Source organism: Polypterus senegalus, chromosome 3 (assembly GCF_016835505.1).
Source record: "Polypterus senegalus isolate Bchr_013 chromosome 3, ASM1683550v1, whole genome shotgun sequence".
NCBI lineage: Eukaryota > Metazoa > Chordata > Cladistia > Polypteriformes > Polypteridae > Polypterus > Polypterus senegalus.
In genome coordinates, this window is record NC_053156.1 from 175,829,559 (window position 1) to 175,857,496 (window position 27,938).

At 43.6% G+C, this 27,938-nt stretch overlaps 1 protein-coding gene across 1 annotated transcript in view; it reads right to left on the reverse strand.

The window, feature by feature from the left end:
* The window catches only part of pgbd5 (piggyBac transposable element derived 5), a 210,023-nt gene that overhangs the window by 95,942 nt on the left and 86,143 nt on the right, over positions 1 to 27,938 (reverse strand). Inside the window, exon 2 of the mRNA XM_039748227.1 lies at positions 23,125 to 23,552. Coding sequence (XP_039604161.1) covers positions 23,125 to 23,552 — 428 coding nt within the window. The remainder of the gene's footprint in view (positions 1 to 23,124; positions 23,553 to 27,938) is intronic.

Consider the following 27,938-nt stretch of genomic DNA (forward strand, 5'->3'; position numbering starts at 1 on the left):
CAATCTATCATCACCATTTTTACTCTAAAGTAAGCCATCTTAGGTTTATTTGCAAGACTGTAAATGTCTTTAACCAGTTCCATATTGAATTAAACTGGAAGCTATGGGTCTGTGTGGAATAAACTGCCTGTCACTAATATCGGCTGTCCTAAAATGTTTAAATGTTTAACCAAAACATGGATGGAACCTTAACTTTTTGTGCATCTAAATGAATTAATTCTGTCTTGTTAGGCCTACTTTACTACAGCTCACAACTCAGATCAATAGAAGAGTTGAAGTCTATTTGTAATTGCTAATTTCAGCTAGAACATGATGCACAATTCCCTCTCTTTTTAGGTAAACATGGTATATGAATAATAAAGTATACAATGTGGCATCTTCTCTGTGATCAAGTAAAATGAAACAATTAAAAATGCTTCAACTTTCAAAACAGTTAACTAAGTCTTTGAATGTTTATCATTGAGTATATTTTCTAACTTGATATCATATGATTAGTAGTGTTTTTAAAATTCAGACATAACGTTGGTGCATTGGTATTCATCAATCTGTTTATTTTATAAATGTATTAATTGAATTTAAAGGTTTTGGGAAATGAGAGGATTAAGCAACATATTCTGGCAACACTGAGTGTAAGGCATCAAATATGATGTTCGAATTGTCCTTTGTCTTATGCTCCAATAGTTTCCCCCTAGTCAAAGGGTCCCTGTTGGCTATAAACTGGCCAGATTTGAGAGAGTGAGTGAGGTTGGGTGTTTGTGATTGTTTTCTACCAACTCCATTTCCCCACAGACCTACATGTGAATGAGTTCATGCTTTAAGCCTCTTTGTTCTTGATATTGGTTTCTAGCTACAACTCACTGACTAGAAAGCAGAACCATCACATGTATGGACTCTTTACTACTAGAATTTTGTTCATATTGTTATTCTGACAGTAATTGGAATCACTGATTGTGTAATTGACATTAAAGACCACCATGTTAGAGAAGAGTCCAACAGGATTCTTGTACTGTATATGAGGTGGGCAAAGCAGGAATGGTGAAATAAAAAAAACTCACCAATTACTTGACCATATTATTTCTAGGTTTGGATTGGGTTATCATTTTTATGCAGATGATACTCAACTCTGCTTCAAAGTTAAAAGTGAAACTTCATCAGGGCTTTCTCAGCTCACAACCTGCCTCTGTGAAATTAAAACCTGGATGGATCTGAATTATTTAAAATTAAATGCAACACAACTGAACTCATGCAAATTGGCAGTAAAGCACAACTTAAGAAAATGAGCTCCTTCTCAGTCACTCTGCATGGTGATCTCATCAGACTTTCTGATGCAAAGAATCTTGGTGTCATTTTTGATTCCTCCCTTTCTTATTCTGTCCACATAAAACAGATTAAGAAACTTTTTTTTTTTTTACTTTCACCTGCGTAACATATAGCATGTTCTCTCATTCCTTATCTTTTCTAGAGTGGACAAACTTGTCCATGTTTTTATCACATCCCACATTAATTACTGTAAATCCCTACTGGCAGGTGCCGCTTCTAATCTTATATCACAGCTCCAGTTGATTCAAAACTCTTCTGCAGGAGTCCTAACACAAAGCAGCAACAGCAAGTACATAACAACCATCCTGCTTCGCCTTCACTGGCTCCCTGTGTCTTACAGGATTGAAAATAAAATTGTATTATTGACCTACAAAGCTTTAAATGGCCTTGCACCAGACTACATCAGTGACCTTCTCCATCACTATGCTCCTGCTTGCCTAGTAAGGTCCTCTGATTCTGGTAATCTTGTTGTGCCCCATGCTGACCTGCACTCTATGGGTGACAGGTGACAATATGTCAGTTGTACAGTATATCGCCCAGACTCTAGGAACAACCTCCTTAAATTAATCAGATCGGCTGTCTCAATTCATTCTTTCAAAAAAACAACTTAAAACTTATCTGTTTAGGAAGGCTTTTGACTTAACCTAACATTCTGCACCTTTTTTTCGGTTTGCCTCTTTGCCCTGATGCTCAGTATAACTTATGTATTATATCACAAAAAAATGTTATTTGTTATGCTTGTCTTTTAGTATTGAATTTAGTATTTTACTTTGGCTTTTTGTCTTTTATGCTATACCATGTATCTTTCTGTTTTTGTGTTCTATTTAGGAAACATTTGTATCCAAAGTTACATATACCTGCTGTTTCTTTCTGTGATGTGTCTTGAGCATGATAAAGGTGATATATAAATGAAAAGTATTATTATTACTAAACTTATCTATAATAAAGCTGTGATATTCTCAAAGTCCAAACCTTCATCTAACAACTCTTAACTAATGCTCATTCAACTTTGTGTGGTACTCTCTTCTAAGGTGCACTGGTGAGACTTCATTTCTCTTGATGTTTAACTTCAGAATGAAGAGCCACCTGACCTCTCTGGCTTTTTATGCACAGACTTCAATAATGTGCTTCAGTGGTCCCTGGTCCTCAAGAGCGGCAGTACTGGCGCTCCCACACAATTTACTGAACTAACTAGAATGCTAGCTCTAAAAGATCTATGTCAAAATCATACACCTTTCCTGTACTTTAACTTTGTCTCATCCATTAATTTATATTATTATCAATTATTAATTGTGTTTAACTGTTGAAACTCCTTTTACTTGTACTCATACTTTCTAGTTGTCATTGTTGCATTTTTGTTTATATTTGGCAGTTCTGATTTTTATTGTAATAATCAAATGTGTATGTTTGATGCTACTTTTATGTTGTTTGCTCTGTAACAATGCATGCTGTTGCAGGGTTATCTATACTAAAAAGGCAAAGCCCTCACTCACTCACTCACTGACTCACTAACTTACTCACAGACACATCACTAATTCTCCAACTTCCCGTGTAGGTAGAAGGCTGAAATTTGGCAGGCTTATTCCTTACAGCTTACTTACAAAAGTTGGGCAGGTTTCATTTCGAAATTCTACGCAGTAAGGGTCATAACTGGAACCTATTTTCTACATATAATGTAATGGAGTTGAGTTAGAGATGGCCGTGGGGGCGGGTTTCGTGTGATATCATCACGCCTCCGTACGTAATGTAGAGAACAAGGAAGAACTCCAAACAGCGATGAGCACAAAACGCCATTTCACAATTGAGAAGGCAGAAAAACATTATGAAGCAAATGATGCATACAAGCATATTCGTAAGTACAGCTACTGCGGAAACAAAGCACGGCGTGAACCGTAAGTTTATATTAAATTAAGTTCATAGACAGGCTGCCACTAGCGCTTGTAATTTAGTGCCTGCCCATATAAGGTCAGTCCATCAGCGCAATCCAATACAAACATTGCCGGTAAATATTCACGTGTGAAGGACTGTGCTTATGCAGAGGAAGATGAGATGGTGGTGGTGTTTGGCACAAACTCATTGAAACTGCGAGAGAAACTTTTAAGTGCCGGTTCTTAGCTGACATTACACGAGATGGCACCAGCACAGCTGGGAACCTTCGATGCAAGAACACCAAGCGGCTCACGGGAACTGACGCAGTGCACAGACAAAAAGCAACAGTTCCAAAGAGTGCTGAACAAAACCGAATTACACAATTGAGAAGGCAGCAGAAAAATATGAAGCGTCTGATACATACAATCATATTCATAAGTGCGCTACTGCGGAAACAAAGCACACGGTGGAAAAAGTGAATGTCCCGCTAAAGGAAGACAGTGTAAAAACCCGTGCATGCAGTGTGTCACGCCTCAGATAAAGAGGAAGACGAGCTGTTTATTGATGCAGTAAGAAACTAATCGATGAATGAAACCTCTTATCTTTACAACGATTGACAAACATGGAATGTAACTTGAACACAACACATCGCATAAAATAATGACCCTGATTGAAACAAATAATGATAATCAAATCCTTGATGACAGCAACATTCAATAACACTCACAAAACAATTACTGTATATTGACAATCATGTTAAGTTATTTTTAAAATGTTCCCTTTTCTTTTTCATAACTTCTACTTCTCCACTGCGATACGCGGGTATATATATATAAATGTATATATATACCCCGATCTACAGTACATACTCTCGCATAGACAAGCCGCACGCTGTGGCGCAATTGTAGAGTCTTCGTCTCTAATGCCGAAATTCGAGGTTCGATTCCCGTGAGGGGGTGTACTGACTATGTACGCCAACCACCATTCATTTTATCTTCGATCTCCTTGGTTTTGGACGTATGAAAAATATTCGGTTAACTCAGAATCATGTTACGCTATTTTAAAATGTTTCCCTTTATTAGCACAAGCACAGCTGAGAAGCTTCCATGCATGTATCCATAAAGCGCTAAAAATAACGCATTTAATCACACTTTCAATTCCAAGCAAACGGGAACTTTTGTCAATGCATGATTTCCTGGTACATCCATTACAATGATGCACACATCACAGCTACAAAAATGTTAGAGTCGGAATAAAGCGCTCCTACGACTGATCATTTCGACTACCCGAAGCCTTGATAAAAGCATGGTTTTGTACACACTGAAAAGCAAGCAAAATTAGATGCATTACAGAAAGCGGACTTTGTGGCTCTTACTGGGGATCATTGGACTTCCGTGACGTTAGTAATTCTAATTACATCTAATTATAAAATGTTCAATGATCACACTGTTTTAGCCTAATGTACAAAATAATTTTGGCTAATGTTACTCAGAGTTTAAAGATTAAGTTGGTCAAATTACCTTTTATGTTTCTGACTTTTTTTTTAAGAAGAAAACTGCACTTTATGTTGAAATTTTGGTTATTATTATTTAAAGACAATACTATTCTGAAAATGTACTTAAAGTACTTAAACTACCACTTTATTTTAAGTCTGCCCAATTTTAACCAGGGATGATATTTTGTTTCTGTTTTGAATTCAAATGCAGTTTAAAGGCTTTTTTTTCAGAAATTAAAACAGTCTCAGTTTACAATATTCATGTCCATGTCTATTATTTGATTCTGTCACCCACTAAAACCCTTTTAAATTAAAAAAAAAAACCATTTGCGATTTGGGGCAAATTTATTGCGCGATTACATACGATTAATCAAGATTAATTCTTACACAGCCTCTAATTATTTGGATTAATTTTTTAATAGAGTCCCACCCCTATATATATATATATGTGGACATATATATGTAGATTTGTATATATGTTGTCACACACGTGTGCATGGGAAGCAGCTGAAGGGCTTAGACAATACTGTTTATACATCTGCCCAGGGCGGTACGCTGACGCTCTTTCTGAGTTCTCTGCAGGTCTTACCCGGAAATCCCACCAGGAGCCGCCATTTCCAGGAAGGACACACCACCTCCGGTTCCGCCCCAAGAATGAGGTCACTTCCGGTTCCGCCCCAAGGGTGATGTCACTTCCAGTTCCGCCCAGAGGACGACATCATTTCCGCCTCTGAGCTATAAAGCTCACTGCCTTTGCTTAGGCAGGCAGTTCTGTTTTGGACTCTGTTGTGTAAACAACTGTTTGAAAATGCCTCAAATTACTTTTGCAGCCGGAAACCGATTAAACGGGTGGCTGCCCCAAACCTTTCCACGCCTCTGGTCTCCAGTTATTACAGTGGCGTAGTCGGCAGGATGGTGTCCCAAGAACCCGGGACACGGACCTTCAAGGAACCAGGTGGGTGAGTACCGGGCCGAAGTTTCGGGCAGGGAGTGCCGGAGGGTCAGGAAGGACGCTGTGCAGGCTCTGCTCCACGAGCATAACCCGGGCTACCAACCCATCTCGTGGAGAAGGTAGAGGGGACCCACAGGCGGGCTGGCTTCTGGGGAAAACACACGAGTGGCTCAGTATGCTCTTCTGGGTAGGAAAGCCGAGCCCCATCGGGACCAAGGTCCCTGTTAACGATGGGCTGTCCCCAGGCCGGCAGGTAAAGAATATAATAGACTGGGAGTTTAACCCAACAAAGGGCTGTCAGAGCAGGCTATGGCTCTCTGGCAACAGGTGGGTGAGTGGCTACGCCATTTGATTTGACCCCTTGCAAATAGTGCAGCAAGTGGCCTGTTTTTGCTGCTACAGCGATACCCCAGGAATTTGCCCAGCCGCCTGGGGAGAATTCCATTCCTGGACGAGCTGCTACAGCTCTTGCAACCCAGAGGCCGGCTGTGAAACCCGGGAAGGCAGAACAGCCGCTCTGTGGACTACCCGGGAGTTATGTCCTACAAAAGCAGTCCCTTCCACGCAATCCAGAGCCTGTTCCGAAGTCGCCGGGCCGTCTGGCTTGCGACCTGTCGGGGAACAAGGCGGACCGTAGGGGACAATGGCGGGTTGTTTGTGTGCCCTTAGCAATCCCTGGCGGATAAACATACGGGAGAGCTTCTTATTAATGGACATATGGTAACAGCGCTGTTTGATTCCGCAGTAACGGTCTGTCGTTGCTCGCCGCTTTGTTCTACCGCAACAATGGATTAAAAAAGACCAGTCTAAAATGTATACACGGAGATATCCGCCGTACAATACCGCCCGGTGTTACGATGTCTCGGAGGAACCCTTCGCGCTTACGAAGCGTACACCCGGATCCTCCGCTTCCGTAATCCTCGGGCGGACTGGTCTGACAGTAACGCGTAGTTTAGAAAGCATTCCCTAAAAGCTTTTGGCCTCGTTATAGATGATAAAGACTCATCTCAAGCTGCTTCCACACCGTAATCAGCCGACAGGGAGTGGGGCGGTAGGCCAAGAGAGTGACGAAGATACTCCCGACCGCTGGCTACTACGCCATCCACTAGCGCCCGCAGCGAGGGAGGATTCTCCGCCCTTGAGGTCAGACCGACCCGCTCTCTGAGTTGCACTTTCAGTTTAGAGCGACCGCTTCTTTCAAGAGAGAACAGTGGAATGACGACTCTCTGAAGCACATAAAGAATGCAGTGGTTCTCGCTAACGCCAACGACGATTTGCCCATGCCACAGGGACCTCACTTTGTCATGGATAATGAATTATTGTATCGGGTTGCTGAACATGAGGGAAGGTCCGAAGTTGTTGCTAGTCCCGCTGACCTACCGGCGGCAGGTTTGCGAAGTTAGCCCACTCTCACCTTCTTGGAGGCCATCTCGCCCGATAAAACATTAGAGCGCATTAAGCTGCTTTTTGGCCGGGATTAATGAGGAGGTTCGCCGCTTTGCATTTCCTGCCCGGAGTGTCAACTGCGCAAATTCCTAGGAAGGACCGTGCTCCTCTGATTCCCCTTCCCCTTATTGACGCCCCTTTGACAGGATTGGGGTGGATATAGTAGGACCCTGGAGCCCTCAGCCCGAGGATATAAATATATACTGCCCTCGTGGATTATGCAACCCGATTCCCTGAAGCCGCTCCATTGCGCCGCTACCACTAAAAATATTGCACGGAACTAGTAGGAGTCTTTTCACGTGGGCATTCCTAGAGAAGTCCTGACGGACCAAGGAACGCCTTTCACCTCGGAAACGCTCAAGGAGACTGCCAAGTTACTGAAAATAAAGCATTTAAAACCTCGTGTATCATCCTCAAACCGATGGGCTAGTGGAGAGATTCAATCAAACTCTCAAGCAAATGCTACGTAAGGTAGTCAGCAAGGATGGGAGGAATTGGGACCAACTCCTCCCCTTGTCCTCTTTGCCTACCGGAAGTCCTCAAGCCTCTACGGGTTCTCTCCCTTTGAATTACTATACGGAAGACAGCCCCGGGCTTATTAGATATTTTAAAAGAGGGCTGGGAAGGGGAGGCACAGCCCTCCACTAACATTTTGGAGTATATCGCCCATTTGCGCGATAGATTTGATGTAATAAGACCTATACTAAAAGTCATATCGAGGAGGCACAATCAGCACAGGCCCGCCTGTATGACCGCGGGCACTCTCCGGGAGTTCCAACCGGGGATCGCCATGGTATTGGTTCCTACTTCACACTCTAAACTGCTCGCATTGGCTAGGCCCCTACGAAATTAAGGAGAGGAAGGGATTGGTCGACTATTTGGTGAAACAGCCCAATCGCCACCAGCTGAGCGAATATATCATGTAAACCTGCTGAAACCGTGGAAGGAGAGGGATCCCGATCCCTCCTCCGACAGCCCTGCTCTTTCGCGGAAGTAAGTGCCCTTAATTTCGCGAACAGCTATCTCCCAGACAGAGACAGGAGCTCAAGCAGCTATCCGCCGGTCCCAGAGGTGGTAAGTGAACAACCAGGTCGGACCTCTCTGATTGCGCATACATAGTGACTGACCGGGGTGATCGTCCGTGAGCGACCCTACAGACTCCGGAGGCAAAGAAAGTAGAAGTGGAACTGGAAATCAAGCGAATGCTGGCACTAGGAGTGATCGAGGAAAGTAGTAGTCCCTGGTCCAGCCCCATCGCCTTGATTGCTAAGCCTGACGGCAGTTGGAGGTTTTGCAATGACTTCCGCCGGCTCAACCAAGTTTCCGATTTGATGCTTATCCCATGCCTCGCGGGACGACCTCCTCGAGAGACTGGGACCAGCCAAATTCTTGACTACACTTGACATGACAAAGGGGTACTGGCAGGTTCCTTTAACGGAGTCCGCAAGGAAAAACCGCTTAGCACTCCTAGCGGACACTGGCAGTATCGTGTCCTTCCATTCGGGTTACACGGGCGCCGCGACTTTTCAGCGCCTGGTGGACAAAGTGCTCCGCCCCATAACTCGCTCTGTGCTGCCTATCTGGATGACGTTGTCATCTATTCCAGCACCTGGAAGGAGCACATACAGCAGGTCACAGCAGTATTACGGACATTGGGAGAGGCGGGCTCGCATCAACCCCAAGAAATGTTACTTGGTTGAGAGAAGCCAAATATTTGGGCTACCTAGTGGGCGGGTACTGTGAGGCCACAGTGTTCCAAGTTGCAAGCCATAATGGCCTGGCCCGTCCAAACCAAGCGGCAAGTCCAATCCTTTCTCGGTTTGGCCGGGTACTACCGCCGGTTTGTGCCTCGCTTCTCCGAGAGAGCGCCCTTGACCGACTTGACAAAGAAAAGAGCTCCTAATACGGTGGTATGGTCTGATAAAGCGGGGCTGCATTCAGTGACTTAAAAGGGCTCTGACTTCAGCACCTATCTTAATCTCCCCTAACTTCTCTCCCTTTTGTCCTCCAGACGGACGCTTCGGACACAGGCTTGGGAGCCGTGTTGAGCCAAAGCGTCGACGGTGTTGAACACCCGCTATGTACCTGAGCCGGAAACTGTTGGACGGAGACCAGGTACGCGGCGGTGGAGAAGGAGGCTTGGCGATCAAATGGGCGGTGACAGCTGCGTACTACCTCTTGGGTCGCGTGTTCACTCTGGTGACGGATCATGCGCCTTTAAAGTGGATGGCCCTTCACAGGGAGTCGAATCCGGTCACGAGGTGGTTTCTTGACCTGCAGCAGTACAAATATACGCTTCATCGACAGGGGTCCTTCATGCCAACGCCGATGCCCTCTCCCGGCCCACGACTCTCGGTGCAGGTCGCCCGACCCACGGGTCTGGGCTGAGGGGGGAGTCTTGTCACACACGTGTGCATGGGAAGCAGCTGAAGGGCTTAGACAATACTGTTTATACATCTGCCCAGGGGGGGGCGGGGTACGCTGACGCTCTTTCTGAGTTCTCTGCAGGTCTTACCCGGGAAATCCCACCAGGAGCCGCCATTTCCAGGAAGGACACACCACCTCCGGTTCCGGCCCCAAGAATGAGGTCACTTCGGTTCCGCCCCAAGGGTGATGTCACTTCAGTTCCGCCCAGAGGACTACATCATTTCCGCCCTCTGAGCTATAAAGCTCACTGCCTTTGCTTAGGCAGGCAGTTCTGTTTTGGACTCTGTTGTGTGAACAACTGTTTGAAAATGCCTCAAATACTTTTGCAGCCGGGAAACCGCATTAAACGGGTGGCTGCCCCAAACCTTTCACGCCTCTGGTCTCCAGTTCTTACAGTGTATATACAGTATATATGTAGATATGTATATGTGTATATACAGTATGTATATATATGTATATATATAACTGTGTGTGTGTATATATATATATATATATAATATATGCCAGCAACACTCATGACAATTACAAAACAATTACATTGTCAATCATGTTACGCTATTATTAAAATGTTTTCTTTTTACTTCTCGCTGCCAATCGTAGGTATTTTGCTATATATATATATATATATATATATATATATATATATATATATATATATATATATATATATATATATATATATATATATATATATATATATATATATATATAATATATATATATATATGACATGACAACAACATATATCAATGACAAAACAATTACATTAACAATCATCTTACGCTTATTTTTAAAATGTTTGCTTTTCTTTTCATAACTTCTTTAACACACTACTTCTCCAGCTGTGCGTGGGTATTCTGCTAGTTCTGCATAAAATAAAGATTGACTGATTGGTAGTAGCACAGGATCAATCAAATCCTGGCACTCGTTTCTGTTTGATAATTAACATTTGCATAGAAATAAAACAACAAATGAATAATTGTTGATTTTGTAATAATATGTCTTATTTCATAACATTAATATAACACTTTTTAACAAAATATGATGTGCGCCTGCTTCCCATCTGTGGAGAAAGCACCTTCTATTTAAATGTAATTTGAATTGATTAATTAATTTACCTGTTTACTTAATCTGAATGTTAACTACTGCACAGCTGTCGAGATAATTGAATAGAATACAATGTTTTATTGCCATGTAAGCAAAGCTGGTGGAAATGCCATTGTTTGAGGATTGCTGCTGGTAAGCAACAATGTGATTCAAAATGTAAATACAGGGCCTGTGTACAACATGCAATACAAACTCTAAATACAAAACATAATGCACACTGCTTAAGTCACGCATGGAAAAAGACGGAGTTTGTTATACGCAATAAGCCCTGCTGGCTGCTAAAAGACAAGATAGAGAAGAATACAAGGTGATCTCAAACACGTTAGCTAGACGTGGAATATTAGTTGTAATATTGTTGTGAGATGGAGGCTCAGACATGACGAAAAGGGATGTGAGATCTACAAAAATTCTGACAAACCAAGCCAGGACTTTCAGTGACCTACCTAGAAAAGGTCTTAACCCTGATAACCAAAACTACCACTTACAGGCTTTTGGCCTAGCAGGCCCAGAAATGGGAACCTGGCTATAAAACCTAAAATATACAAACTGCACCTTAAAGAGAGATTGCCATAAACCTCCAACTTGAACATACATATCCAAGAAAAGAACCTTTATAAATTAATATTTTATTGTAAAAACCCAAAAAGAAAGCACAAAAACAGTAAAAAAAAAAAAAAAAAAAAACTGTGAAAAAGAGGCAAATAGAGTCAGGCTAAAGAGACAACCCAAGGCTAACAAGTCTAATCTGTAATTTAACACTCAAAATCCAAAGACAAATCAAGAAATCTACAAAACCGGGAAAACTAATGAAAGCAATACTTACAACTGTGACTCCTACAACTTTCAAAGACAACAGGAGGGAAAACCATCTGGTCCACCAGAATATAAATGTGGAGGATGGTCCCTCAGGTGTGACCTTATGATGGACCTACATCTTGGGTTCTCCACCAACAGAACACAAGGAATGGACACACATTTAAAGGGATAGTATATTGTTACAGAATAATAAATGGAAACAATTGTAATAATTTGAAAACAACAAAAAACATAAAAAACACAGAAGCCCAAGCTGACAAATAATGGACATCACTTGTGCAGTGAGCTACATTTACACTTCAGTTCTAAGGGTTATTTCTTTAAACATCATAATGATAGATAGATAGATAGATAGATAGATAGATAATTTAATTTAGATAGATAGATAGATAGATAGATAGATAGATAGATAGATAGATAATTTAATTTTCCTCGGGGGAATTTGGCTTTTTACAGAATTTCTTCAAATACATAAATGCATAACTAGATAAATAAATATATATACATACACAATATGGTCTGAATGCACACCTGAATGACTAAATGGTCCAAAGCAGGACTCTACAATGGTTTTTAATATTTTTGCTATACCTTCCACAATAAATGAAATGTGAATAACTATCCATCCATCCATTATCCAACCCACTATATCCTAACTACAGGGTCACGAGGGTCTGCTGGAGCCAATCCCAGCCAACACAGGGCGCAAGGCAGGACACAAACCCCGGGCAGGGTGCCAGCCCACCGCAGGTGAATAACTATCATATGACAAAACAAACCAAAGCTTCATCGATTTATTTGACTGTTGATGATCACTTTTATAAGTCATACATTAAAGCAAACTTGCAGGCATGATATACATTTAGTAGCAAATAATAAATCACACATTATATTAGTATTGCCTGATAATGGTGAGAAATAAAAATGATGGTGTCTAAAGTCAAGAGTTTTTAAAATATGTTCCATCAGTATGATGGCACATAAATTATTAGAAGCCACAAAAGGATGACACCAGTACAAAAAATGTGTTCTGCAAATATTTTGCATTGTAAGAAAACGATTACAATTTTAATGAAAATAATGTAATGTTTCATCTAAAAGGACGCCAAACTGGACCATGCTGATGTGTCTGCACCACACCTTCCTAATTCTTTGTCAATTCAGCTATTACTTCAGAAACTTACATTTATTCAAAAACACTCTGAAAGCAAAATCTATGAGTTTAATGTTCATGGCTGAAGTACCTATGTATCCTCATTTAAAATACACAGAAATTCAGAGTTTGACATATACTGATCCCCCTACAACATTAAATCCACTTGCCGAATATTGTGAAGGTCCCCCTTGTGCCGACAAAGGCATGGACTCCACAAGCTCTCTAAAGGTGTCCTGTGGTATGTGCCACCTTAGCAGCAGATCCTTAAAGTCCTATAAATTGTGAGGCGAGGCCTCCATGAATCAGATTTGTTTTCCCTGCACATCCCACAAATGCTCAATCAAAGGAAGATCTGGAGCATTTGAGAGGCAAGTCAAAAACCATTCCTGAACAATTCTGCAGTGTGGCAGGGAGTATTATTCTGCTGAAAGAGGCCACTGCCACCAAGGAATACTGTTTCCATGAAGTGTATGTGGTCTGCAACAATACTTAGGGTAGGTGGCACGTGTCCCGTGGCAAAGTAACATCTACATGAATGCCAGGACCCAACGTTTCCCAGAAGAACATTACCCAGAGCATCACATTAATTCCACCAGCTTGACTTCTTCCTACAGTATATTTAATTCTGTTACCATCTCATCCTGAAGTAAACGACGTATGATGTAAAAGAAAACGTGATTGATCAGACCAGGCCACCTTCTTCCTTTGCTCCATAACCCATTTCTGTAGCTCTAGTTCTGTGCCCATTGTAAGTGCTTTTTGTGGTGGACGGAGTCAGAACGGGCACTCTGACAGACTTCAACTTTAACGTCATATGTACTCAGTACAATGAAAATCTTATTCTGTGAATCGTCCAGCAATAGATAAGAATATACAACAACAGAAAAGAATATACAACAATAAACTAAAAACAGTCAGGTGAAAGCGAAATACTAAAACAAACAGAAATAAGTGTGCATGACTAAATGAATAAATTATTCAATGTAAGCTCTGCAGGTATATGTTCTCAAGATGGCCTTCCATCCTCCAGGCATGAGCTAGCCTGCAGTGCTGAGGAGAGGGGCAGTGGATGGGTTCTATTTACAAGCCTGATGGCATAGGGGAGAAAACTGTATTTTAGCCTTGATGTTCTGGCTGCTATGCTCTTATAGCATCTCCCTGAAGGAAGCACTATGAACTGTTTAAGTTGTGGGTGGGTTGTGTCCTTAATAATGGTATGGGACCTCCTGAGAACTCTGGTGTTATGGATGTCCTCTAGTGCTGGTAGTGCTGTTCCAATGATATTTTGCACTGGTAGTATTACCACCTGCTGTAGAGCCTTGCTGTCCTGTGCTGTACTGTTCCCAAGTCAGACTGTGATGGAGTAGATGGGGACATTCTCAATTGTACATCTGTAGAAGTTGCTGAGGATAGTGCTTGGCATGCCAAACTTCCTCCGCATTCTCTGAAACTACAAACACTGCTGGGCTTTCTCAGCAAGGTCTGTGATGCAAACTGTGAGGCACTGCTTGTTGTGACACCTTTCTATCACAGCCAACACTACGTTTTTCAGCAATTTGTGCAAGAGTAGCTAGAGTGGGATTGGACCAGACGGGCTAGGCTTAGCTCCCCACACACATCAGTAATCCTTGGGGACACATGACCCTGTCACTGGTTCACTGGTTGTTCTTCCTTGGACCACATTTGGTAGAAGAGCTGTCATTGTAAAGATGTTCTGACCCATTTGTCCAGCAGTCGCCACTTGGTTCTTGTCAAAATCGCTCAGAACCTTATGCTTGCCCATTTTTTCTGCTTCCAACAAATCAGCTTCAAGAACTGATTGCCCACTTGCTGCCTAATATATCCCACACTTTGACAGGTACCTTTGTAATAAGATAATCAGTACTAAATATATTTCTTCTTTTACCATATATATGAATTAAAAACATGGTCAAAAACTGTTTTGTGCCATTCTCATCTTTATGACAGTTTACATAAAAGACTTACATTAGATTTTAGGTTTACATCTGCACTATAAAAGAAACCAATATAGTTAAGAATAAGTTTCACATTTATACACTAAACAAACTAGGTAAGACAAAATTGAAAATATTTTACCAAAAAGTGAACCTCTGCAACATATACTTAAAAAAATTGTTTGGATAAAATTTAAGTATTTTTCATCACAGTAATAGACTGCCACCTTGTCCATGGTTGTTTCTGTCATATGCCCAATGCTCTAGAAGGGACTTAATTAAATATTGCTTACTAATTTTACAATGGATTTACAGGGTTCGGTAGCAACTGGGTGACACTCAACTCGGCGAAAAGACAACTCAGCGAAAGACAACTCGGCGAAAAGACAAGTCGTTGAAAGACAATTCGTTGAAGAAACAACTCGTCGACACCCTTTACCACTTAGGTAATACAGTAATTAGGTTCAAAGAGATTTTTTAATCATATTTAAATGACAACATGATTTAAAATGTTGAAAATAAATTTATATAATTGACAAACAAACTTTATTCTGCAGATGGAACAAACTTTATCTTACATTATCTTCTGCAACCAAAATTGCTAATCCTTTATATAAATTGTATTGATTGTAATCGTATGATGATGTTATTTAGAATACAAAAGGTGACCTGCGAATACGGCTTAAGGAATATCTTTACTCTCAATTTATTGAGACTCTCTTAAAGCAGGTGATTCTGTGGATGTTCCGGCACCATGTTGTAATTTAATTATCATTAAAAAATCTCTTCGAACCTAACTATTACCTAACTGGTAAAGGATGTCGCTGAGTTGTCTTTTCGCCGAATTGTCTTTTCGACGAGTTTCTGTTGCCCAGTTGCCCCTGAACGGGATTTACAGATTGTTCAGACTCCTTCTCTTTCTGCAAAACACTTTATTGTGTTGTAGATTTAGTTTTAAATGAATGCATTGCCATTTTGTAATCTACACTTAATACCCATAATGACAATGTGAAAGCATGTTTTCAGAAAGGTTTGCAAATTTATTGAAAATCAAAAAATGAAATCTCTCTTTCATATACAGTAAGTATTCTGACCTTCTGATGTGGCACTCAAAATAGTTTTCAGATGCATCCTGTTTGCTTTAATTAGCCTTGACACATGTCTAGAACTTGATTGGAGTCCACCTGTAGCAAACTAAATGGATTGGAGATAGTTTAGAAAGGTAGACATCCGTGTATATACTGTAAGCCTTTAGTGATGGGCTGAGTGAAACACTGAAACATTTGAAGCAACTGCGTTGGAAATCGTGTTGAAGCTTCAAAATCAACTCATATCTCTAGTGACATCTGCTGGCTGTTTATATTAACATTACACAAACTGACAAGAAAATTCAATGATGTTTGTTAATCTTACTTTTCACTGCTACGGACTGACAACAACGAGAAGAGTTTGTCAGCGGTTTGCAATGTCTGATGTCTATAAAAATATAACTAATGATGATGGGAAAAATGAACTATTTGACAAACAATTCAATAAAACAATATAATTCAATTAAACAATACAATTTAATCTATACTAATAAAAGGCAAAGCCCTCACTGACTGACTGACTGACTCACTGACTCACTCACTCACTGACTCACTCACTCATCACTAATTCTCCAACTTCCCGTGTAGGCAGAAGGCTGAAATTTGGCAGGCCCATTCCTTACAGGTTACTTACAAAAGTTAAGCAGGTTTCATTTAAAAATTCTACGCTTAACGGTCATAACTGAATCCTACTTACGTACATATATACATCCATAGCCTGCAGCTCGGTCACCGTGCGAGGCGGCATTGCGTCCCCCATCCCCATGCCTCCCACATATTTGGCTGCCTGCCTATATTGCCTCCCCCATCCCCACACGTCCCACGTATTTGGCTGCCTGCCCATATAAGGCCATCCGTTGCTCCGGTCTCTTCATTCCCTTCCTTGCTTCGCCATGGTATTCACGTCTCCCTGCTGATAACTGCAGCCTTTTTATTTAATCCACGGCTTCTCCGCTGTTTTATTGTTCGTTTATTACGATTATAGTTATTGTGTAGGTATTTTAGACTTAGTTTACTGTTCAGGTACCTATTTCCTTTACCGTTCCAACCGTACGCCCATTAACATGTCTATCGAGGTGATCACCATCGATCAAAGAACTGTCACTTACTGAGTGGTTTCCATTCCCGGAGATGGCGTCTGCCATTTCCATTCTCTTTGTTACATATTGCACGGCCATATCAGGCTCACTCTTGATATCCGGAGGAACATTGTGTCTTATGTATTGAATGACTGGGACAGGTTGAAGGTGTGGACTGATGACGGTATAAGAGATAATTATACTACATAGGAGCACTATAAGAGTGAAATGCTTAAGCCCTTCACCTACGGTTCTGCATGTGAATTGATGGCTGCCGCTGAATTGTTCAGTTGTCGCGTTCAAGTGTACCGAAATGGCCAAATATTTTACACATTTGAAGAACCGTCAATGCCTCTTAAACATCTTAGATTCACAGGTGACGATTTGAGTACTGGATACTTTGATGTTTATGAATGTTTAAACTCTCAAAAGCTGGATGCAAAGTTATCGATGAAACCGGTTGTATGCTTATAATGCTTGACAGATGCCAAATGTCACTTTAACACAAGTCCTGCAAATACTAACGTAATTGAAACAAACCATGAATCTCAAACCAATTATGATAGCAGCAATCCAAGCTGTGAGAAAACAGTAAAAAGGAGGCGTGTCAGACGTTGCGGTACATTTTCTGATGCAGCTAGGCAGAAACAACTTCGTGACGCTGCCGCCAAATACTCGCAGGCAAATCCACAAGTTAATAGAGAAGCTGCTGCTAAATACTCGCAGGCAAATCCACAAGTTCATAGAGACGCTGTCGCTAAATACTCGCAGGCAGATCCACTGGTTAATAGAGACTGTCGCAGTAGGGGGCAGTAGTGCTCCCTTGAACCCTCAGGTACCACGCCAAACACCTGGTAAAAGTGCTACAATAATTCTTTTTATTATAATAATTACGTGCACTAAGCACCCTCCACTCCACACTATTCATAAACCAATACACAATACCAAATCAATAATCACAATCCTCCACTCCCAGACGCGTTGCCCTCCTACCACCCAGCTCAGCTCACTGTCTGGGAGTTCCCTCAGTCCTTTTATATTCCCTGACCCGGAAGTATTCCCAGTCCCCAGTCCATGTGATCTTGTATCACTTCCGGGTCAGGTAAAAAGTACTTTTCTTCATCCCGGAAGTCCGTCGCTCTTCCTATGACGAACTTCCGGGTCATAGTGTCCAAATAAGTCTCTGGTCCTCCCTGCAGCTCCCTCTTGCGGCCCCTGTGGTATCCAGCAGGGCTGAGAATAAAAACTACATAGTCCATGACTCCCTGCTGGTCTTAGGGGCACCTCCATACTGCAGGGAGGGCTCCATCTGGCGGCTTGGGGGACTTGGCCGGGATAAACTGCCCGGCACAGTCCACAATACTTCCCCAGCGAAAATTATAATTTTGAGCGTCCTGCTCCGAGGATGTCTTCCTCCAGGAGGATCCGAAGGTCGGGTCTTGGCAATGTTGTCTAGCCCCCCTGGAGAACCTTGGGGGAACGTTATAACGGGCATCCCTCTGATCCCTTGTCCTCCAAGGACAGCATCGCCACACATGACCCCTCCGACGACAGTTATAGCAGATCCGCTGTCCTCCTGGTCGCCCTCCTCCGTGATACTGAAAGCACCTCAGTACTCCTGGTTCACTCCATCTCTCCGCTGGGACGGGATTATCAGCCGCTCTTACATTTTCCAACCCCTTATCCAACTTGTCAGGAGACCCCCGTTTTATTTTATGGATCTCCTTTTTATTCTTGGGCTTATCTGCAGTTTGAGTCTCTATGGGAAAGAGATCCCTTTCACTGCTTTCTCGCCCTTTAATTTATTTATTGCCGGAGGTGGCGTCTTTAGCACCGCAACATCGCGAGACAGCACTTTTCAGCTGCTCCGTTCTGATCGGCGCTTCCTCCCCTCCTTCTGTCACCGACATTACACCGCACATAAGACCGGCTGGGAGCTGGAGACTTGTACGGCTCTGGGCGCCACGCCATACGCATGCCCCGGACCGTTTACTACTTTCTCCAACCCTTCGGTCATAGTGCCACAATCTTTTGTCGGGCACACAGTGTTTTGACACGCGCTACTTTTTATTTGCGGTGCCGGTTCGCACTGTGTCCCTTTATGCTCTACGATACGGGAGGGACTTACCTGCGCTCCCGCATCGATCATCTCTGGAGCTTCTTGGCGCAGCCGCTGCACGAATCCCCTCAGAGCCTCCAACGGTGCTGCTGCCGCTCCCAACTCATCCATCTGTTTCTTAACATCTGCCAATGTCTGTAAGAAAATATATACGGGCTCGAGCAATTTCGAGATCCCGCAGTCCCACAATGTCATTTATTTCGCCAAAGGCAAGCTACTTTCATTATTCATCTTACCTTTCGGCCGGGAGCCAATGAGCACGTCCGCTCCTTGCACGTGCTCGGCTGGGTCTTGCAAAGGCTCTTGGGAATTGGAGTTTCTTTTAGAGGGCCGGGTGGCTACTGGCCGCCTGCGATCCGCCTTTTCTATTTTATCGGCGGATCGTTCAGTCACATCCCGTCCCTCTTTACTTTCTCGAATAGCTGGCGCTGCTTCGCCTGCCTCCCCCTTCCCCTTCAGGGAGCTCAAATCCATCGCGGAAATGCTGACCTCACCTCTGGACTGTTGCCGACCTTCTCCTTCCCATAATCCGTTTGGATAAATCACGTGCCCCTTTTTGGCAAATGAAAGGTGACCCTCCTGGTCATATGATCGACTGTAGTCCTTTAGTTGCTCCCAGCCAGCTCCGGGATAGATCACATGACTTTTTTCGTCAAATAGGATCCCTTGTTGTCGACTCCTAGATGGGCTAGCTGCTTCGTCATCGCGGCCATCTTGCCTAGGTGGGAAGTATTTCTCCGACTCATCGTCAGAAACGAAAAGACAGGCCTCTGAAAATAGGAATAAATCCCCGGCGCAGCGGGCGTTTCTTCGGCACCTACCTCTGAACCTTGACTACGGTTTTTCAGTTCATATAGGTAGTCCTTTGTGTCCGATGTCCAGCAGCCATCCGCTGCCGTAACGCACGTGCCCTTTCGGCTTCAATCATTGCCCGGTCTTCCTTGCTTCCCGTCAGGTAGGTCCACGTACTCGCGGCATCATCTAGGGGTTGTTCTTTTGGGCGATCCTCATTCTTCCTCCCAGATTTTTTCCCCATGGCGTACCGAGGTCTAGACAGGCTTTCTAATGCAGCGCTCTTTGTAGAGGGTAGCGTTTCTACCGTCGGAGGTTCGAGCGTGACCTTCTTAGGGTCATCTGCGTACACAAAATTTGTTTTAAATGCAGGTCCCCTGCCAACGGACGGCCAGAGAATCCTGCCGACTACGCCAGTGTCGCAGTAGGGGGCAGTAGTGCTCCCTTGAACCCTCAGGTACCACGCCAAACACCTGGTAAAAGTGCTACAATAATTCTTTTTATTATAATAATTACGTGCACTAAGCACCCTCCACTCCACACTATTCATAAACCAATACACAATACCAAATCAATAATCACAATCCTCCACTCCCAGACGCGTTGCCCTCCTACCACCCAGCTCAGCTCACTGTCTGGGAGTTCCCTCAGTCCTTTTATATTCCCTGACCCGGAAGTATTCCCAGTCCCAGTCCATGTGATCTTGTATCACTTCCGGTCAGGTAAAAGTACTTTTCTTCATCCCGGAAGTCCGTCGCTCTTCCTATGACGAACTTCCGGGTCATAGTGTCCAAATAAGTCTCTGGTCCTCCCTGCAGCTCCCTCTTGCGGCCCCTGTGGTATCCAGCAGGGCTGAGAATAAAACTACATAGTCCATGACTCCCTGCTGGTCTTAGGGGCACCTCCATACTGCAGGGAGGGCTCCATCTGGCGGCTTGGGGGACTTGGCCGGGATAAACTGCCCGGCACAGTCCACAAGACGCTGCTAAATATTCGCAGGCAAATCCACAACTTAATACCGGGAATGCCTGTTAAACATCTTAGATTCACGAGTAGTGATTTGGGTAGTGAACACTTCGATGAATGAAACCGGTTATCTTTACAACGGTTGACAAACACGGAATGTAACTTGAACACAACACGTCCTCCAAATATGAACCTGATTGAAAGAAATCCTTGATGACAGCAACACTCATAACAGTCACAAAACTATTACATTGACAATCATGTTACGTTATTTTTAAAATGTTTCCTTTTCTTTTTCATAACTTCTTTAACACACTACTTCTCCACTGTGGAGCGCGGGTATTTTGCTAGTAATTCAATAAAACAAAACAAGACCCTTCCCTCATTGGGTCCTGGATCATTTTTTAAATATTCTTCTTTTACATTGTATCATTATTATTGCTATTGTTATTAGTATTATTATTAGCCCTCATCTTCTTTTGAGATTACATTTAATCAACCATTGTTTGGGGTTCCATAGACGCAGGTGTAAAAAAATAAAATAAATTTAAAAAAGCCATGTCATTTATCCTCAAATGTTTTCTTTGTTCTGAAAATCAAGTACACAGAAAATAAAGGCTCAACCCTCTACTTTATCATAAAATAGGCAAACACTTTTAAGAAAAATGATGCAATCCTTTAAATTAACAGATGGAATTATTCCATCAAGTAATTCGATATTTCAAGTTATTAATATATTATATTGGTAATATTTTGTGGAGCTCAAAATTAACAGGTTCGCAATGAAGACACCATCACATTCAAATTTGTTGCAACCGCTGATTGTGCAGTCCTGTGGTTGTTTTTCATATTCTGTGTGTAATTCAAACTCAAGTTCAGTAGGATTAAAAAGTCATCTGAATAAAAAAAAAAAACAAATAGGTGTCACATATTTATATCTGTTCTGGAGTCATTCCCACTTAGAATCACCATTAGAAATGGAATGAGTAATTTGCAAAAGGCAGCTCATGTACTGTACTTATATTTATCCATCTTCTATTCATTGCCATCTGAGGTCTTTGAGTCCTGCCATTGTAAAGGATAATAACAAATCCACTATGGCATATCAGACTAAATTCATTCTGCCTGGACCCAAAATTCAAACTTGTCAATCCACAGTATGTCAGAGAGGCTGAGAGACACGTCGCAGATAGAGCCACAAGCACACAATCACACACAAGGGACACTTAAAGGTAATAATAATAATAATAATTTTTATTCATAGGGCACTTTACATTAGCAGTAAATCTCAAAGTGCAACATAAAAAGATTAAACAAAGGCAAGGCAAGATAAAAACAGAGATAAAACAACAATAATTATAGCATTCTTCTTAATAAGCTTTCCTAAATGGAAAAGTCTTTAGTTGTTTTTTAAAGCAGCCCACAATCTGCTGTGTTCTTCGGCTTTCTGGTAGGGCATTCCTGAGCCATGGAGCAGTGGCTGCAAAGGTTCGGTTTCCCTTTGTATGAAGTTTGGTCACAGGGGGGCGAAGGCGGTATGTATTTGTAAAATGGAGATTTCTTGTAGTGGATTGTAATATAAGGAGCTCTTTGAGATATCGTGGTAAGCATTGTTAGTATTCAGTAATCCACACTCGGCAGTTGATATGAATTGTATATGTAATGTGAATAAAACTGTCATTTAAACAAAAACAGTGCCATGGACAACAACAGTCACTGTAGACACAAATGTGGTAAAAAGAGAACTCAGAAATTCCTACAGAGATCGGCATGAAAGATCCATTAGAGTGCTGCGACAACAAAGAGCAGTTGGATAAACACATTTGGACCTGCTTTCAAGAAAAGCATCTGACTTTACTAACAACATCCCTCTTTTGTGAACATATTCTTCAAGGTCTGGGTAGCTGATCAGTAACAAAGTTGTCTTAGTCATAGCACAGTATAATAATAAAGTATTTACTTAAATAAAAATGATAGTTCTAAAGTCTGTACCACTCTTAACCAATCTTCCAGTGACATAAGCACATTCCCTGTGCCCCACCTCCATTAACAATTAAACTAAAAACACATTCCACTTGATTAATTTAATAATTTAAATCCCTGAACCGACAATCTACTCACTACTAGTGTTGTTAGACATAACAATTGAAATTGTCAGTCACATATTTAATTTTGCTATACACATACACATTTACTTTTGATGTATTTTTATTAATTATAATAATAAAAGTGATAATAATGATAAAAGGCAAAGGGTGGGGGTATTCATGGGAAGAAAGTATTATGGTGAAAGAGGCGTCAGGACCTGTGTTACTACAGCTCTGTTCTGCAGCATTACGCCTTCTACTACTTGTATCATTTATAGTCTTATTTCTTGACACTAAGTATTCTCAGGCACAGTCATTTGACATGCACAGTGGAATATGAATAAATACAAATAATATTTATCATCTTCTGAAGTGCTATCTAGAAGCCCTTTTTAAAATGTGATACAATATACTATTTTCGTGAACACAAATAGAATTGAAAAGTTTTACCTGGGTTTGTGAAGGTCTAAATGTGGATTCAAAAGACTGCTGAAGTGAATCCAAAAATGGTTGAATCTTATAAAGCCCATGAGTTGTCTGGCTGGATCGGAATGCAACAATATGGAAGTATTTCAGGATCTTCTCAAATCTGCTTTGGGTCATGATTAATGCTATGGTCTTGTTGCTATAAAATCCACTACTCCAGATGCTGAGCACAGACTCGCAGTGGTGAATACTTGTGGAAGTAACATAGCCTAGGAACGCTTTCATTTCAGACAATGTGACATTGATCCAGCCTTCGTCTTTTCCAAACCTCTCCTGGTATTTCTTTGCATACATGTTTGTTTGAGTAACCATATTCTGTATGACATTGTCTGGAACAAACAGTTGAAAAAAATCAATGGCACTTGCAGTAGCTGGCATTTTTTGGCATGGTCCTGTGGGAAAAAAAGAAACAAATATACATACTTGGTGAGTGATGAGCTTCTAAGGCAGTAAAATAGGAAACAAAAAACATCTATAGTTAAAGATAAGAATTTTTAACAGTATCTGTTCATGCAGCATGAATGGATAACCATCCATCAGTCAGTGAATTCATGTAATGCTATTCAGGGCCGTTTGGCCCATTCTAGATAGGTCACTAATCTATTGCAGGGCACACTCACAGAAACATCCCACCTCACTAATACAAAACCAATTTAAATACAGCAGTTAACATAACCTGCAAGTCTTTATACTCTATACAATATTCATACTTGCTTTAACAGATTTTTAATAGAATCGATTGAATAAAAGATTCAACATCCTCACTGTTTTGGTCTTTCATTCATCCAGTTAACTATGAAAATATTTCCACCTCATTACACATTTAATCCAATGGAATAACTAAGCATACCATTTGGAAATATATGATAGTATGAAAAGCAGAACTTGGCAGAGGTAAGACTTGTTCTGGGCGGCATGGTGGTGCAGTGGTAGCACTGCTGCCTCGCAGTTAGGAGACCCAGGTTCGCTTCCTGGGTCCTCCCTGCGTGGAGTTCGCATGTTCTCCCCGTGTCTGCGTGGGTTTCCTCCGGGCACTCCGGTTTCCTCCCACAGTCCAAAGACATGCAGGTAAGGTGGATTGGCGATTCTAAATTGGCCCTAGTGTGTGCTTGGTGTGTGGGTGTGTTTGTGTGTGTCCTGCGGTGGGTTGGCACCCTGCCCAGGATTGGTTCCTGCCTTTTGCCCTGTGTTGGCTGGGATTGGCTCCAGCAGACCCCCGTGGCCCTGTGTTCGGATTCAGGGGGTTGGAAAATGGATGGATGGAAGACTTATTCTATCTAATCTTCTCATCAGACTGTCTTGAATTCCGGCTGTACTCCTTACTTCCCACGTGACTAAATAAATATGGTGACAGTAGATGCAGGTTAGTGAACACTAGCTTGTCCTTGGTTATTCTAGGCCATAAAAGCAGCTCCCTATACAAGAAGGTTCCACCAGCAGGATCTTTCTCAACTTAAAACAAATACAGATTTGTCCAAATTATAAAAAGGAAGCCAAAGGATTTTGTGTCTATTCACTGATGTTGACTATTTTGATTAATTTTACTTTGTGCTATCATATTCAAAGTTTATTGTCTTCAAGGAGTGCAGTATTTAAATTTCAGTTTTAGCTGTAACTGTATTTTCTTCAGCAAAGGCAAAAAGTGAAAATACACAGTGCACTGATTATACAAAACTTTAAAAGATTTATATTGACAAATATTTGTTTTACCTGAAGTCCAACCACCACCACCACCACCACTATGTGTTTGGAGTGGGTGATGCAGTCAAATAAAGTACATTTTGCATATAAACACTAGGATTTATTTTACTTTGAGAAATGCTAACTCCCCATGGGCTCACCACCTATGGGAGGGGCCAAGGAGGTTGGGTGCAATGTGAGTTGGGTGGTGGCCGAAGGCGGGACCTTGGCGGTCTGATCCTCGGCTACAGAAACTGGCTCTTGGGACGTGGAATGTCACCTCTCTGAAGGGGAAGGAGCCTGAGCTAGTGCGCGAGGTCAAGAGGTTCCGGCTAGATATAGTCGGACTCACCTCGACGCACAGCTTGGACTCTGGAACCAATCTCCTTGAGAGGGGCTGGACTCTCTACCACTCTGGAGTTGCCCCCGGTGAGAGGCGCCGAGCAGGTGTGGGCATACTTATTGCCCCCCGACTCGGAGCCTGTGCATTGGGGTTTACCCCGGTGGACGAGAGGGTGGCCTCCCTCCGCCTTCGGGTGGGGGGAAGGGTCCTGACTGTTGTTTGTGCGTATGCGCCGAACAGCAGTTTGGAGTATCCACCCTTTTGGAGTCTCTGGAGGGTTGCTAGAGGGCATACCTTCTGGGTATTCCCTCGTTTTGCTGGGAGACTTCAATGCTCACGTGGGCAATGACAGTGAGACCTGGAAGGGCGTGATTGGGAGGAATGGCCCCCCCGATCTGAACCCGAGCGGTGTTTTGTTATTGGACTTCTGTGCTCGTCACGGATTGTCCATAACGAACACCATGTTCAAGCATAAGGGTGTTCATATGTGCACTTGGCACCAGGACACCCTAGGCCTCAGGTCGATGATCGACTTTGTGGTCGTGTCGCCGGACTTGCGGCCATATGTCTTGGACACTCGGGTGAAGAGAGGGGCGGAGCTGTCAACTGATCACCACCTGGTGGTGAGTTGGCTTCGATGGTGGGGGAAGATGCCGGTCAGACCTGGTAGGCCCAAACGTGTTGTGAGGGTCTGCTGGGAACGGCTGGCAGAGTCCCCTGTCAGAAGTAGCTTCAACTCCCACCTCCGCAGAACTTCAACCACGCCCCGAGGGAGGTGGGGACATTGAGTCCAATGGGCCATGTTCCGTGCCTCTATTGTTGAGGCGGCTGACCGGGGCTGTGGCCGCAAGGTGGTCGGTGCCTGTCGTGGCGGCAATACCCCAACCCGTTGGTGGACACCGTGGTGAGGGATGCCGTCAAGCTGAAGAAGGAGTCCTATAGGACTTTTTGTCCTGTGGGTCTCTGGAGGCAGCTGATAGGTACCGCAGGCCAAGCGAACGCGGCTTCGGTTGTTGCTGAGGCAAAACTCGGGCATGGGAGGAGTTTGGAGAGGCCATGGAGAACGACTTTGGACGGCTTCGAGGAGATTCTGGTCCACCGTCCGCGCCTCAGGAGGGGAAGCAGTGCAGTGTCAACACCGTATATAGTGGGGATGGTGCGCTGCTGACCTCACTTCGGGCGTTAGGGTCGGTGGGAGGAGTACTCAAGACCTCCTCAATCCCACTAACATGCCTTCCACGAGGAAGCAGAGCCTGGGGACTCTGAGGTGGGCTCTCCCATCTCTGGGACTGAAGTCACCGAGGTGGTCAAAAACTCCTTGGTGGCAGGGCCCCGGGGTGGATGAGATACGCCGAGTTCCTTAAGGCTCTGGATGTTGTAGGACTGTCTTGGTTGACACGCCTCTGCAACATCGCATGGACATCGGGACAGTGCCTCTGGATTGGCAGACCGGGGTGGTGGTCCCCTCTTTAAAAGGGGACCGGAGGGTGTGTTCCAACTATAGAGGGATCACACTCCTCAGCCTCCCTGGAAAAGTCTATTCGGGGGTTCTGGAGAGGAGGGTCCGTCGGATAGTCGAACCTCGGATTCAGGAGGAACAGTGTGGTTTTCGTCCTGGTCGCGAACAGTGGACCAGCTCTTCACCCTTAGCAGAGTCCTGGAGGGTGCATGGGAGTTTGCCCGACCGGTCTACATGTGTTTTGTGGACTTGGAAAAGGCATTGACCGTGTCCCTCGGGAATCCTGTGGGGGTGCTCCGGGAGTATGGGGTACCGGACCCCTGATAAGAGCTGTTCGGTCTCTGTACAACCGTGTCAGAGCTTGGTCCGCATTGCCGCAGTAAGTCGAGCCCGCTTCCAGTGAGAGTTGGACTCCGCCAGGGCTGCCCTTTGTCACCATTCTGTTCATAACTTTTATGGACAGAATTTCTAGGCGCAGCCAGGGTGTTGAAGGGGTCCGGTTTGGTGGACTCAGGATTGGGTCACTGCTTTTGCAGATGATGTTGTCCTGTTTGCTTCATCAGGCCGTGATCTTCAGCTCTCTGGATCGGTTCGCAGCTGAGTGTGAAGCGGCTGGGATGAGAATCAGCACCTCCAAATCCGAGAGCATGGTCCTCAGCCGGAAATGGGTGGAGTGCCCTCTCAGGGTTGGGGGAGAGATCCTGCCCCAAGTGGAGGAGTTCAAGTATCTCGGGGTCTTGTTCACGAGTGAGGGAAGAATGGAGCGTGAGATCGACAGGCGGATCGGTGCGGCATCCGCAGTGATGCGGGCTCTGCATCGGTCTGTCGTGGTGAAAAAGGAGCTGAGCCGTAAGGCAAAGCTCTCAATTTACCAGTCGATCTACCTTCCTACCCTCACCTATGGTCATGAGCTATGGGTAGTGACCGAAAGAACGAGATTGCGAATACAAGCGGCTGAAATGAGTTTCCTCCGCAGGGTGTCTGGGCTTTCCCTTAAAGATAGGGTGAGAAGCTCAGTCATCCGGGAGGGGCTCAGAGTAGAGCCGCTGCTCCTCCGCATCGAGAGGACTCAGATGAGGTGGCTCGGGCATCTGATCAGGATGCCTCCTGGACGCCTCCCTGGTGAGGTGTTCCGGCACGCCCAACCGGGAGGAGGCCCGGGGAAGACCCAGGACACGCTGGAGGGACTATGTCTCCCGGCTGGCCTGGGAACGCCTTTGGGATTCTCCCGAAGAGCTGGAAGAAGTGGCCGGGAGAGGGAAGTCTGGGCCTCTGCTTAAGCTGCTGCCCCGCGAC